The following is a 13,409-nucleotide window of genomic DNA, read 5'->3' as shown; positions in this document are numbered from 1 at the left end:
ACAGAAAGAGGGTCATTTGCATGATGAATAGCAGAGATATGTATGTGTTTGACTATTACCATCACAGGAAACAGTTTATCTGTCAAAGAGCCTCATTCTTTCTCATTAAGAGCAGAGGGCATTGTGGGACCACGCAGGTCTGGGTATCAAGTGGCTAAGTGATAAATGTGTTGGTGGTGTTTATCGTTCTAACTGAGCAGAGTTGATGATGACCGATGGGATCAGAGAGCAACGCGGTGACCTTGTTATTATTGATGGCTTACATGGAAATTCTTCCTCACTCGATACAGTCCCCACCTCCCCATGCAGTCCACCAGGCTTTTAACAATGCTCAAATATTGCCATGCTTGTCTTACTCTGAGCATATATTCTATTATACTGGCCGCCCATTTAATGTGACATGAACATTAAAAGTTAATTAAGCAGATGTGGGGACTTGAGTAGTACATGTTAAGAAATGTTTATATTAATAATTTAGACTATCAGGGGCAAAGACTAGAGTAAGGCTCCTGTGGTTTGTATGGTATTCATTTCATAAGCATAAGAATTGAGACAGATATACAGTAACTTACACACCCAACTGTGGTATATGTCAGTGGTTCGCAACCAGTGATTCTTGGGGGGGGGGGGGGGTTCCAGGTGGGGTCCCTAGCTAAATGATGGAAGAGTTGGTAACCAAATGGAACCTTATCGATCTTTAACTCTTGACTGTAGAACGAAACCAAATGGACCTGTAATTAATTTTACACTCTCGAGAATTACATTATTGTTAAACATCTGCATTACTTTATTTACGACATAATTTTAAGTCTACACAATTAGAGAATGTAGAATAATTGCTATTTTGATCAACGTTTGGCGTCATCTCTCCTATAGTACCACATGGAACACAGCACACAGCATGGAATTATGGTTCATGGCTCAAATGCTGAATACATAATGGACAATATGAAAACAGTTGAAAAATGAAAACCACTGGTATACAGTATGTCAACAGGTAATTTGAATTTTGGTGGAGAGTTTCAGTATGCATTTATGCAATCTTGCAAATTCAGGAACACCATCTGAATCATCAAAGCCATTTCAAATTAATTACATTTAATTGAACACAAATGTAAGTTTTGATGGATGCTTGGAAACTCAAAATCAAACCCTTGTGGCTTTACCCACTTACTGCAGTGTAGTTTGGGTAATTCTTTGTAAAGGTGATACCAGTTGAACCTAGTCTGGTCTGAAAGGTGATACCAGTTGAACCTAGTCTGCCTGAGAAAGCTGCTCTCACAGCCAGGTCAGGTGCTATTCAAGTGACCTTGAAGCACTAGAATGGTTCAAGGAAACAAACTAAAATACATATTATTGCTGGAATGTTTTTCTAGGCACAAGAGGACGGTACAAAAAGTTAAATCTAGAATAGAGTGCCTGAGAAAAGGAAGGTAGGCTAATAAAATAGTTGTATAATTTCTAGTCAAACAATTTAATTAATATATATGGTTATCAAGGATGTCTGTATTCTACAAGAACAACATATTTTCACTGAGGGCAATAATATTTGGAACCCTAATGATAATAAAAACCATAGGCTGTGTGAGTAAACGTAAACGATTATAAAATCTAAAGCACCACTTTCATTAGGAGACCAATTCCATGGTATGTGTGCGGTACAGAGCACCTGGTCAATGACACCAGTGGCAAATACAAATCAATATAAAGTGGGTTTTATGACCAAGGCATTCAAGTAATACGTTCCTAATATTTCCTCTCTACATAATGCTTTGGCAGAAGGCCCAGGAGCCGACATAGCTCCCCCACTACCTGGCAATAAGGAATGGATTCTGAATACAAAGTGGCTCCAGAGCTATTAACAGTCCTACGAAACAAATAGGCTACTACTATCAATCATTATCACTATCAGTTCTCAAGATTGTAATCTGCTCCCAGTATATATTATAGGAAAGGGTGATATGAAAAGGGGTTAGCTGGTGCATTTGGTCTCAGACTGGGATCAGTGTTTCACACTGCCATATAGGGGAACAGAAGTCGACACTGGGCTTGTACATCCCTGGCATGTTAAAATATTAACAGCCCAGGACCTGAATATTCATGGCCGGTCGTCCTCATCATCAGATTGTGGAGGACAAAACGGCGTCCCCGGAGTGTAATCCGATTCTACATGTTCTTGCTTTATTTCCAAGGACGGGGGCTCGAGGCAGAGTGGGCGACTGCTGGGGTGGAGGTGAAGCCGTTGCCGGAGTGTGTTTAGTGCCGACAGGAAACAAGTGGAAGGATGGGACAGCCATGTCACGAGAACTGAATGTGAAATCATGACCTCAAGGCGAGGCCGTCTCCATGGGTACAAACTTACAAAGACAATAGCTCAGGTTGAACAGTTCATGTCACCACCATCTATCTGCATAGCAAATTAGCAATATTGCTACATTTACAATGCTGGTAAAAAAAATTAAAGTTACTTTTTTTTGTATTTGGTCTAGAAGCTCACAATGAGCTTGTAGTGTAGACCTACCATTTTCGTCAGCGATAAGTACAGAACCCTGTGGTGGTTTAAATGGTTAATAAGTTGCTTCTGTGCTCTGTGAGTGCAGACACTTTTTGTCTCCATTAGCTCTCATTGCAATTTGCATGGTAAATAAATAATATTAAAATAAAAATATTAAAACAATTATGAGGGAAAACAAAGTAAAATCTGCCAATATATTAAAACAATAATAATACTACTATTGGAAGAAGATCTCTAGTGCCACCGGAATAGATAGGTCACCAATGTCAGTGAAACACAAGTAACTATTAATTGTACTACAAATTGGTTTTGCGTTTATTAATGTGCTAAAAGTGTGATTCTGAGACCCGCTTCAACAAGTAATGAAAACCATTTCTCACTCATGGAACAACAAATAGAGATGACTGATAATATTGTGATGTAAATTATGCCCAGGGATCTACAGTTTCTACACAAACCAGAGCTCTACCAAAGTTCATCACTTATATGTTCATAATAGTCTTGCATTAGCCAGACCTTCCTTCACCCACTCTGCCTGAGAAACGTCAGTAGGCGGAGCTCTCTGAAAGTCTGGCAGTGGCTATGTGAGACCATGTTTGTATTAAACTATGCACCATATAAATAGGGGGAAACTTTCTGCTATAAAAAAGGACTCCAAAGAGAATTTCAAGCAATGGGGGAGGGTTTACTTGAGCAATACACTCCCGGGGATCTGTGTGTCTGTTTTCAAAAGGTATCCTAGCAACCACCTCACGTCAGGGACCTTTGAGTGTAGGCTTATCAGGTAACAGCACTGTGAGCCTGGCTTCTTCACATCACATTTTAAACCTTACCCCAGGTCAGTGGTTAAGAGAGCATCAGAGATAATAACTGACTGGCCTCACAGGTCAAACATAGAAGACTGGCTGGTGTTTGGCAAGACTAGAACTGGAACTATACACAACTACAGTATACTGGAAGGGGGGCTTGTGTACTAGATCTTAAGTTACAAGGGGATCACACCAAATCGGTGTGTATCGTGCAATGGAAGACATGACAGTGACACCAAACACATTAGTTTGGTGAAACAGCCAAACAGGTAAATTGTGCCAGAAAACGATGTGCCATACTGTGTTTTATTGACATTTCCTCATTGGTGCAAGTATCTTTGGATATGTACCCAGAATGGTTGCTAAAGTCCAATTCCAGGAGAGGGGGTTTCATGAGTGAACCATCATGTTCAGAAAAGGGGGGGGGGGGGGGGGTGAAGACAGAGGAAGACCAATGTCTGGGGTATTCATGGCCAAATAATTGAAAACCCTTTACTTTCCCGCCCTAACATGAGTTGTAGAACAGCTTCCCTCCGTTTTGATGACATCATGGGAAAAGAAATTGAGGCCCAATGCATTGCAATGGCAGCCGTGGCACGCAGCGGGCGTATTTTACGATGATGTCGGCGCGGCCGTTCAAAGGTTAGTGAAATCCAGGCAGTGAACATGGCATTGCGATGTTTACAGTTACTGAGACTTGTCTACTGGAAACTTAATAGCATGTTGTAGCTAGAGATGCTCCGATAATCGGCCAGCAATCTGTGATCGGCAATTTACCCTATCTGGAGAAACTGCTCCAGACACACTTCCTCCCGACACACAGGAACAGTTTTGACGTGGGTTTTGACATATAATTAAACATAAAATTTGGAACATTTCACAAGATCAGTATCGGACCTATCGGTATCGGCCGATCATGAGAAAAACAATCGGTGATCGGTATCGGTCCCAAAGAACCTGATCGGGAGCATTGTAGCATTGCTATGAAAACAAATAGTATCAGCTAACTAGTATCCGTTTACTCCCCACTTCCGTAGCCCTTGCTCAAACCATATTCAGCTTCCAATTATTCATGTGATTTCAACATTACACCTGCAAAGCTTAATGAAGTTTGTGATGCTATCATGTTGACAAAACACCAACATAGTACTGAGAACCACTTCTGTATTAGTAGTTTCCAGTGTTTCACTATAGTTTTCCACACACACACACACACACACACACACACACACACACACACAATAGGGTCTGTCTCAGATACATTGAACAAACACATTGAATTATCCATAAATGCACCAAGTCTCTGTATGTACGTACGTACGACTGTAATCCACGTAACTCAGAAACCGTTCGCCCAACCGACTTCAAATTTGACACACCACACCACCACAGAGAGTGCAGTTCCTGGTGTCGAGTCAGTTGGATAGCCGGTTGTCCAGAACCAGCACAAAAGCCTCTGCCCAGGGCCCAAATTAGCCATTGATCACACCTGATCATCCCTAGATCTCCATATATGGAGCTGGCCTGTTCTGACATCACAGGGTCTGGACAGGACCCCTGCCCACAGTGCCCAGGGTCCATATATGGAGCTGGCCTGTTCTGATTATTCTGACGTCTGCATAGACTCCATATTTGGGCATGCCTGACAAAGAACTCCATATATGGGCATAAAAAGGGACACAGACATAAGGGGATGCATTTTTAACTTGCATCGTTCCAAGTAGGCCAGTGCCCAACGGGCACCGCTCTAGTTTTCTAAATTTGCAGTGGCCCCTGAAAAACTATACCTTTATGAAGATAAATATCAGTCATAATGACTCTGTTAACATAACTCTAAATGATAGTGTCAACAAGATCCAAGTTAACACACACACACACACACACACACACACACACACACACACACACACACACACACACACACACACACACACACACACACACTGTTTTGGTCAGAATTCACACTGTGCGGGGATTCACTTTTGCTATATATCTACTATTGCATTTTTAAATTATCATTCATTTAATCATGCAAAATTGCAATGACTACTTCCAAGGCTGTCTGTAGTTCCATACATAATATGAAGAATTTGGCTAGGACTTTTAGTTTTCCTCTGAAATATACGTATTAAAAATAGAAAATGGTATCCGTTTCTCCATTTAAAAGTGGGGATTGCACATTGTTTTATTCTAAAGAATGCTACAGCCTGGCAATGGCAAATGCTGTTCTTGCCTGCTGAAGTGGAACAGTGCCCAAATGACAAGTCCATGATGCTATTAAGATGGTAATGAGCTTGTGAAGTATACATACATCATTGTGTAGCTTGAGAAAATGTAGGTTAAACACACTACACAGTCAGTCCTTTACATATCACTCTCACGTTCACAGCTTACATGGAGTGATTTGACTGTAGTCTAAACAGAGCACTTAATTATTTCTCAGTAATCATCGGACTGGAATGGCATTTTCCCCTTGACCATCCATGTCTTTGTTTCTCACATTCAAACTCCCTGCAAACATTTCAGTACTGCTAAAGTATGCCTCAAATTCATACTAAATGAAACACCTGCTACAGTTGTTACACATGGGATGCCTAGTTTCAGTTGACATTCCTGAGCAATGTATGGACGGTGAAACACGCCCATACAATAAAATGTATCAACAATCAACAAAGAGTAGCAGGCATGGGTGAAACTGTGATTCCAGGCACGACTAGCAAGCTTATGTTCCGTTTCACGAATTATCACTCAGCAAACCTTCTGAATCTATTCCGTCAAGTTGCCAAATCATGGCAAAAACCAAGTATGACATGAACATTTAGAAGCTTTCAATCTGAGTTTATCGTTATTTATACAACATAGGCCTAGGCTATACATGTTGGGGACATCAGGAGGAGGGCTGATCTAGCAGACTAGACAAAAGTCAATAAATAAACTGTGCATTAAGTCTGAACGCGTACAAATTTAACCACATAGACCCGGATGGGTACACCTGGTTACATTTCTAGTTGGACATTCAAAAGTCTTGTACGTCCACCTGATTTGTGTGTAGGCTATTACTGCTGACTTAAATTGTGGTTTAGTTTTTTTACAGTCTCTCATTCATTACTTAGCCTACTTATTCGCAACCAGAAGGCGAGAACAGAACAGATGCATTGCAAGCACAATATATAAGTTAACTTTAATTTAGGTGTAGTAGTACTAACAGTTAAGGTTAAAGTTGCATTAACCATATTCTCTAAACATAGTAAGTAACACTAACCTAAACTGATAATGGCCAACTAGTTCTTGTGATTAACAACATGGCTATTATCATCAACTTTCAATACAAAATACAACTAATGTTTAAATCTATCAAACAATCGTCTCTCATTCCATCATAACGCGAGACACATAGCACAATATCCAGAATTTGCCAATAGAATTGTATTAACCTAAATCTTACAATAGCGCTGTGTGGTGGTTTCTACTGACTGACCACACCGTTTCACACAGATACTACAATAGCTCCTCGCTTGTTCTTGTTCGGAAAACTTACCTGCTAAGACACTTAATAGTACACAGCTGAAGTGGGGTATCGTGAACTCCATTTCTTTCGGTTTATTCCAGAGTTCTTTTGACAAAGTTCGCTTGAAGAACTTATGTTGAATTAGGAGAAAGCAGACCACTCCACCGTAGCATCCAAAACTCTACTCCTCCGCCGCGACTAGTCGGCAGGTGCACACATGAGGGAGCTGGTGGGGTCACGTGATAGGCTCCTCGTCAAAACCAAAATAGATGCACTGACGCCCCCTGCTGGACGATAGCGACAACAGACTACAATACATGGATATGGGGTTTTCCCGTTTCTTTAGAGAAGATCATATTTGCTTTGCTCTGTGAGATCATGTTTGAAAGATGCAACTACTGGCCAGCTATCCTCTCATAGTCATACTTTTATCTCTGGAGAGCAACGGCAATGACAACGTAACATTTTGGCATTGTCATTGTCTCCTCATGTTAAAGCTGTGACAATAAAGTTTATTCTGTTATATGCATTAAAACATACAAGGATGAAGGATCCTTGGCTAATAAGCCTTAATACATTATAGTTGCCTTCTATAACTAAAATAAAAACCACCATAAATAATGTATTTCTTTTAGAAATTGAATTGTTAATCTTTCATCTTAGTAGGGCTGCATGCTCCCGTCACAAGTTGATGCCATTTCAGCCCTATGTGCTAATAAAAAAAAGATTTAAAATCTTGCTTTGATGCTCATTAACCTTACGAAGTTGTTTTTTAGTTTACCTATGCATTCCATACATGTACAAATTACATCAACTTGCTACAGTGGTCTCCATTGAGTAAATCAACCATTTCTAAAATAATATATTGGTGTTTTTAATTTTAGTTATAGAGGGCAATTATAATGTATTATAAGGCATATTAGCCAGGGATCTTTTTAAAGTCTGGAAATTTTCAAATGTTGATACTGTGAGTTGCAAGTTTCTGCCCATACTAGATATACCCAACCTACCTAAATTTGTTATCATTTCTCCTAATAACAGTAGTCACAAAAATGTGCCAGAATGTAGAGTTCTTTACAGGAATAAGTAGACTCCAAACATGATGCTGATTTGAGTCCATGTTTAATGAACGTCGTAATAAAAGGTCTATGAACCTCACAATTCAACACTATGAATAAATAAAACATTTGTGAACAAAGGACGGTAGGTGGCAATGGCATACATGTGATTTTGTAAAAGAGGAAAACAATATGCACATCCCCGATTTTTATACGGTGCTGGACCCAAAAAAGTGATCAAATGAAGAAAAAGTGGAATGTCAGCAAACAAAATAATTCTGCTCCCCGTCCTTTTTATTTCAACCTACCCATTTTGGGCGGGAACCCCTTTTGGTGTTATCTGCTATTTTTGAAAACTGACTAGCTTTTTCAGAAAACTGTCAGGATTTAGAAGACATTTTTAGAATCTGATCTCAGGTCAAAATGGGTTAACAACGTTTCGCCCCACTGGGCTTTCTCAAGTTCTGTTATTGTAGGTTGAAATAAAAAGGAGGGGGAGCAGAATTATATCATGCAGACATTCCACTTTTTCTTCATACATCTCCCATAATATAAATACAGTACTTATTCCAAGGGTACAAAATAATACTTCCAATATTTCTAATCAAATACAATAATTTGACTCCCACTATTAAAATAGTCTAAAGTGCAAAGAACAATTTGTATCAAAATAAACAATATCATTTCACTATAAAAAAAAGAAAAAGAGCGAAAAAGGAAAAACAGTTTGGTCAGTCATTCTAATGGTTCCTTTAATCTTTTGCTCCCCAAATGTCCAGTGTTAATTATGTTTGCCACCGACTAACTGTAACAATGCTGATTGCTGCCCCAGTATGCAGGTCCTCCTCTGTAGCCAGGTGGGACCCAGAGATTATGTCCCGACAAATGGGGGGGTCTGCTATGAGGTCTACACTCATGGTGAGGACCTTTATCACGCACCATCGTCTTCCTCTTGGGATTCCATGTAGGTGCAGCAGGGTTCAACACCTTGACAAATAGACAACAGTATTATACTCCCTATTACAAACATTGTCCAACCTTGGAAAACCTACACCTTTTTGAGTGGTGCAACGACTCCAAGGAACAGCTTTGTCCATGTTCACCTATGTGTTCACCTATGTGACTATGAGCATCATATAATGAGTACCAGTAGGGGCGCTGTTTTCCAGAAACACAGAGAGAGAGACACTGTTGCCTGCTAATGAGAGAGAGAGAGAGAGAGAGAGAGAGAGAGAGAGGAGGGGGGGGGAGAGTTGCACCACTCGGTTCACACGGGTGTGATTTTTTTATATTCCAACAGTCTTTGTAAGTGCACCAAACCAGAGACATCATGATGACCAACTATCAACACTGAACGGGCAAGCAGGTGTGTTATGATATGCAAGGTTTTGACTTCAAATCAGCATAATATTTAAAGAAGTCAGACTGGTGTGGTCTTGCTTTTTGGAAAATCCCATCCCAATCCCATTACCTGGTGAGTATGGTGACAAGGGGTGGAAGAGGTTTCCCTGAGCATGGTCTCCTCATCCGAAGAAGAACCCGAGTGGTAGTCTGATGTCACCCTCTCCAGGGCACTGGTCACCTTCTTCATAATGTTTTTGTCATTTTCATCATCACCAGAAAGTCTGGCCACCAAGAAAGATGGATTCTGCTCTCCATATCTATTGATAAAATAATAAAACTCAATGACTTTTTTTGGGGCCCACATTTTTAAATCAGACCTGGCTTGACGTGCTACAAGAACAGAAATTCATACTAAGGATTACCTGCAACAGACCTCGCCGGGATCAACCCACAGGGTTAGCTCTCGTGGAAGCCGCAGGTCTTTGTACTGAACCCCACTCTCTTGGCAGGCTCGCAGAAACTCTGGATCTTGCCTCTGGAACCCGTTCACTCTGATACACCTACAAACAACAAGACTTTGGAATTATAGTACTAGTCTTGCGTGACCAGCGGCGACCTCTGCTTACGGATACGTTTGGGGACATCTAAACTCGATTCATGGGCCAACCAACAGTCATGTTGAACACTGAGCATCCCACATCTCTAATAATATGCATATTATTAAGGAAAGGCCCGGGCTGCTTCCCTACTTCCTTCACAGGTGTTGGTGATGATACTAATTAAGGCTCTGTTCCATTTAGTGTGCAGCGGTTCTCAAACTTTTTATTTCAAAGACCTCCATAACTCTGTGTACAATAGTGTACAAAAGTGTCACACAAAAGTAGCAAAAACAAATAGCAGATCTGCTGAAGGTTGAAGTGGTCAAGTCTGTCTGTGGGTTTCATAAATATGTAACCAATGTATTAACAAGAGCTTGTGACTAAATGACTACATTGGATTTAGACAACAGACCAGTACCTGAAAGCTTGGCCCCTGCCTGGGTTGTCAGGGTACCAGTGTCCCCGGAATTTCTCCTGTAGTGCAACAGTCAGCCTCTCAATAAACATGTCCACCTTCTGAGATTCCAACTTCTCTCCCGTTCTGACGAGTCTCTTCAAGAAAAACACCACTGCTGCAATTTCTTTCTTCATATTTCACATGAATTTCGAGTGATTAGTGCCTGGAAAGTGGGAACAAAAGTAGCACAGTCAAACAAGATGCATTCTATCCAACAGAATATAGATAGATACGATTTTTTCTCCTGTCAGAGTAAAATCCCACAGTGACTATTAAGTCTTCCACCTGTGATCATACAAATGGTATACATTGTAAAGCCTTATTTAAAGCTGCAATCTGGAACTTATTTTAATGAATGAATTATATTTTAACAGGCAAGTTGTTAGTGGATGGACTTGGGAGTCTTGGACGTGATCTCCCTACTTTGCCACTGAGAAATGTAGACCACGGTGGTAGGTAGGACCACCAGGATTGAAGCTTTAATAAAACTTTATTACTGTCTGTCTATTATTAATTTAGCTGAAACCAAACTAAATAGTGGAGCAGGCCACTAGGCCTAACCATAGATGGGCCTAACGACTAAACCAAATTAAACCGAGTTTGAACTTGAAAGGTATGACGCATGGACCATGGTCCAAACTTCGTCAGACAGGCTTGTTAGTTTGTTGCCAGCCAGACATGTTCAGGCAAAGCGCGCTGCCGCCGTCCGTCTGTGACGCAATGTTTCCGTTAGCCATGTGGTGCCAGCCCGCCGGGGGCTGCTAGTACTAGCGCAAACCAAAAGCGTAACTATGTAGTTGGAGTTCTAAGTATGTTTACGTGTCTTCTGGGGATCACATGTGCTCAATGAAATGAATAACGTTTTATTTTAATCTGACAAAAATGAAGCCTTTAGCGTTTATAGCCAGATTGCTAACGCGCCGCTAGCTACTTGCTGTTGTCAAAACAAAAAGCAAACGAGAGTTCAATGAAAAATATCAACCAAAACCGTTAACTGTGGGGCGATGCCACGATTCGTATAATTTTAGATAATTAACTATACAGAATATACGACACAAACTGAATTAAGCTTACCTTAAGTGTAACCATGTGGTTGACAATGATGAATCTGATGATATATTTGACTGAACGGTGAGGAAAAAGTTCCAACGAGGTTTGCTTGCTTTGCTGCCTGCTAGATGTGATGGACAACCCCGCCCATTCCTCCACCAATCCCGCCCCTAGCCGTTCTCATTGTTGTCATTGGTTCAAGCAGGTCAAAGTAGCGTTTTCAGTGGCCGAGTCAAATGTCTCTCATTTTACAGAAACGGCGTCACGCAGCATGCCTTTTCATACTCCATAATATGATTTGATATCTGGAATATTCCATACAAATATTCTTAGCAACAACGTAAGGGACGTTTCCCTTACTTTGGGGGGAGACGTTTCTGCAATACAAGCACATACAAGCATAATATATAGTCTTTTCCTCATGTTTCTGGAAACACTGGAGGCAATGTTTATATGTTTTTAATTGACAAGGACTGCCTGGAGTGAAAATAGCCTGATACATAGGCTATCTCTGTGTTGTTGTTGTTTTGTTTTTAGGCTACTGTCTTGTTTTTCCCTGTTGTTTGTACACGGACCCATTGTGTCTGAAATAAAGTTTTCAATCAATCACATAAATTATACAAATCATTATCTATCTCTTGGTCACTGCTACTTTATGGCCTTTATCTGCTTGACCCAGTACACACTGGTGGTGCAGAATCACTCATCTATTCTAGAAGGACTGACTGACGTCTGTGCTGTGACCAATGATACAATTGACTAGATCTAGATGTATGTCCAGCGCTCCTTAATGATTGTGCTATCCTGTCCAAATGCGTCCATCTGGTTTTTTTTATTTTTTATTTTTTACTGCAGCCCAACGGTTTAAATACTTTCCAGAGCTCTCGCTGTTTGTTTGTTTTCATCAATTTTGTCAAAGTAAAAAAATATAGTTTTAATAGTACTACGGTAAGTACCCTATTAGTCTCTGATTGTCATAGTAATTGTTTCATTCATGGCTCAGAGCGCTCTTTAAATAAAAACATTGAAATCTTGTTTGAAAAACAAAAATCTTAAACGATGATGTCACTGCCACTGGTAGGCACGCACGTTTCTGAACTGTCGACTCCACAGCCCTTCTCTGTGACAGATACCATTTCTCCACTAGAGGGCATTCAATCTCCATCTTCCGTTCAATCAAGAGTTGATATACAATTTTGATTGATTGATTGATTGATTGATTGATTGATTGATTGAAAAAAATGTCCTTGCGGTCTTGTTTCCATTTAGGCCCTGCCGCCCTATGCAATCAATTCATAGACATGACATGAACAATAAGTTAATAACAACGCAATTCAATATCATCATCAAAGGTAATACAAAATCCACAGTAAAGAAAAAATCACACCCGTGTGAACTGAGTGGTGCAGTTCTATGTACGAGCTGCGTTCGCTTCCCGCGTTTGCGCGTTTTACTGGTTACCATGCTTTCACGGTCACCTGTCAGTTTGTTGTCAAGAATACAGCCCAAATATGTAATCTCTTCTTTGCTGGAGATTACTATGTCATCAACAATAGCACTACAGTACATCAATTACTTAAATTAAGTGTACTAGACAGACAACAGACAGACTTCAACTTGTTAAAAATGCAGCAGCTATGAGTTTTAACTAAAACTAAGATGAGAGAACATAATTATTACTCCAGATTTCGCCTAACTACATTGGCTCCCGATGGTTTTCAGCATTGATTTTAAAATGATTTTACTCGTTTATAAAGCTCCCAATGCCCTCTTCGAATGCTAGATATGTCCCTAACCATCCCCCTCAGGTCCTCCAGTGCAGGCCTGCTCAAATATGAAGTAGCTTTCTGCTTCTACAGGCCGACGGTTTGGAATAAACTCCCAGTCCCACCTCTCTAGACATCTTTAAAGCACAGCTCAAGAGTCAAGACCCACCTCTTCACAGTTTTTGACTGTTCTGACTGATTTGCTGCCGTTTTGTTTTAACTGCTTGCTTGTTTTATTGTCATTTAGTTTTTCTGTTTTGCTCCGTAAAGCACTTTGAGCTACATTTATGTGTGAAAGGTGCT

The 13,409-nt window shown here is 40.4% G+C and overlaps 2 protein-coding genes across 2 annotated transcripts in view; both read right to left on the bottom strand.

Moving 5' to 3' along the window:
* cxadr (CXADR Ig-like cell adhesion molecule) overlaps window positions 1–7,035 on the bottom strand; it is a 43,635-nt gene extending 36,600 nt beyond the window's left edge. The window contains exon 1 of the mRNA XM_080779693.1: window positions 6,863–7,035. Within this exon, the coding sequence (XP_080635819.1) occupies window positions 6,863–6,914 (52 nt within the window). The 5' untranslated portion in view covers window positions 6,915–7,035. The remainder of the gene's footprint in view (window positions 1–6,862) is intronic.
* Window positions 7,036–7,937: 902 nt separating this feature from the next.
* btg3 (B-cell translocation gene 3) lies at window positions 7,938–11,458 on the bottom strand. Its single transcript, XM_080779485.1, has 5 exons — window positions 11,365–11,458; window positions 10,252–10,453; window positions 9,657–9,794; window positions 9,362–9,551; window positions 7,938–8,877 (listed from the first exon to the last, which is right to left on the bottom strand). The coding sequence occupies exons 2-5, from the start codon at window positions 10,422–10,424 to the stop codon at window positions 8,692–8,694; spliced, it is 687 nt and encodes a 228-aa protein (XP_080635611.1). The 5' UTR covers window positions 10,425–10,453; window positions 11,365–11,458; the 3' UTR covers window positions 7,938–8,691.
* Window positions 11,459–13,409: the final 1,951 nt, after the last annotated feature.

This window comes from Protomyctophum bolini (assembly GCF_963924005.1).
Source record: "Protomyctophum bolini genome assembly, chromosome: 13".
NCBI classification, from domain to species: domain Eukaryota; kingdom Metazoa; phylum Chordata; class Actinopteri; order Myctophiformes; family Myctophidae; genus Protomyctophum; species Protomyctophum bolini.
Note: the sequence above shows the minus strand (reverse complement) of the source record. Positions and strands in the feature narration are given on the sequence as shown.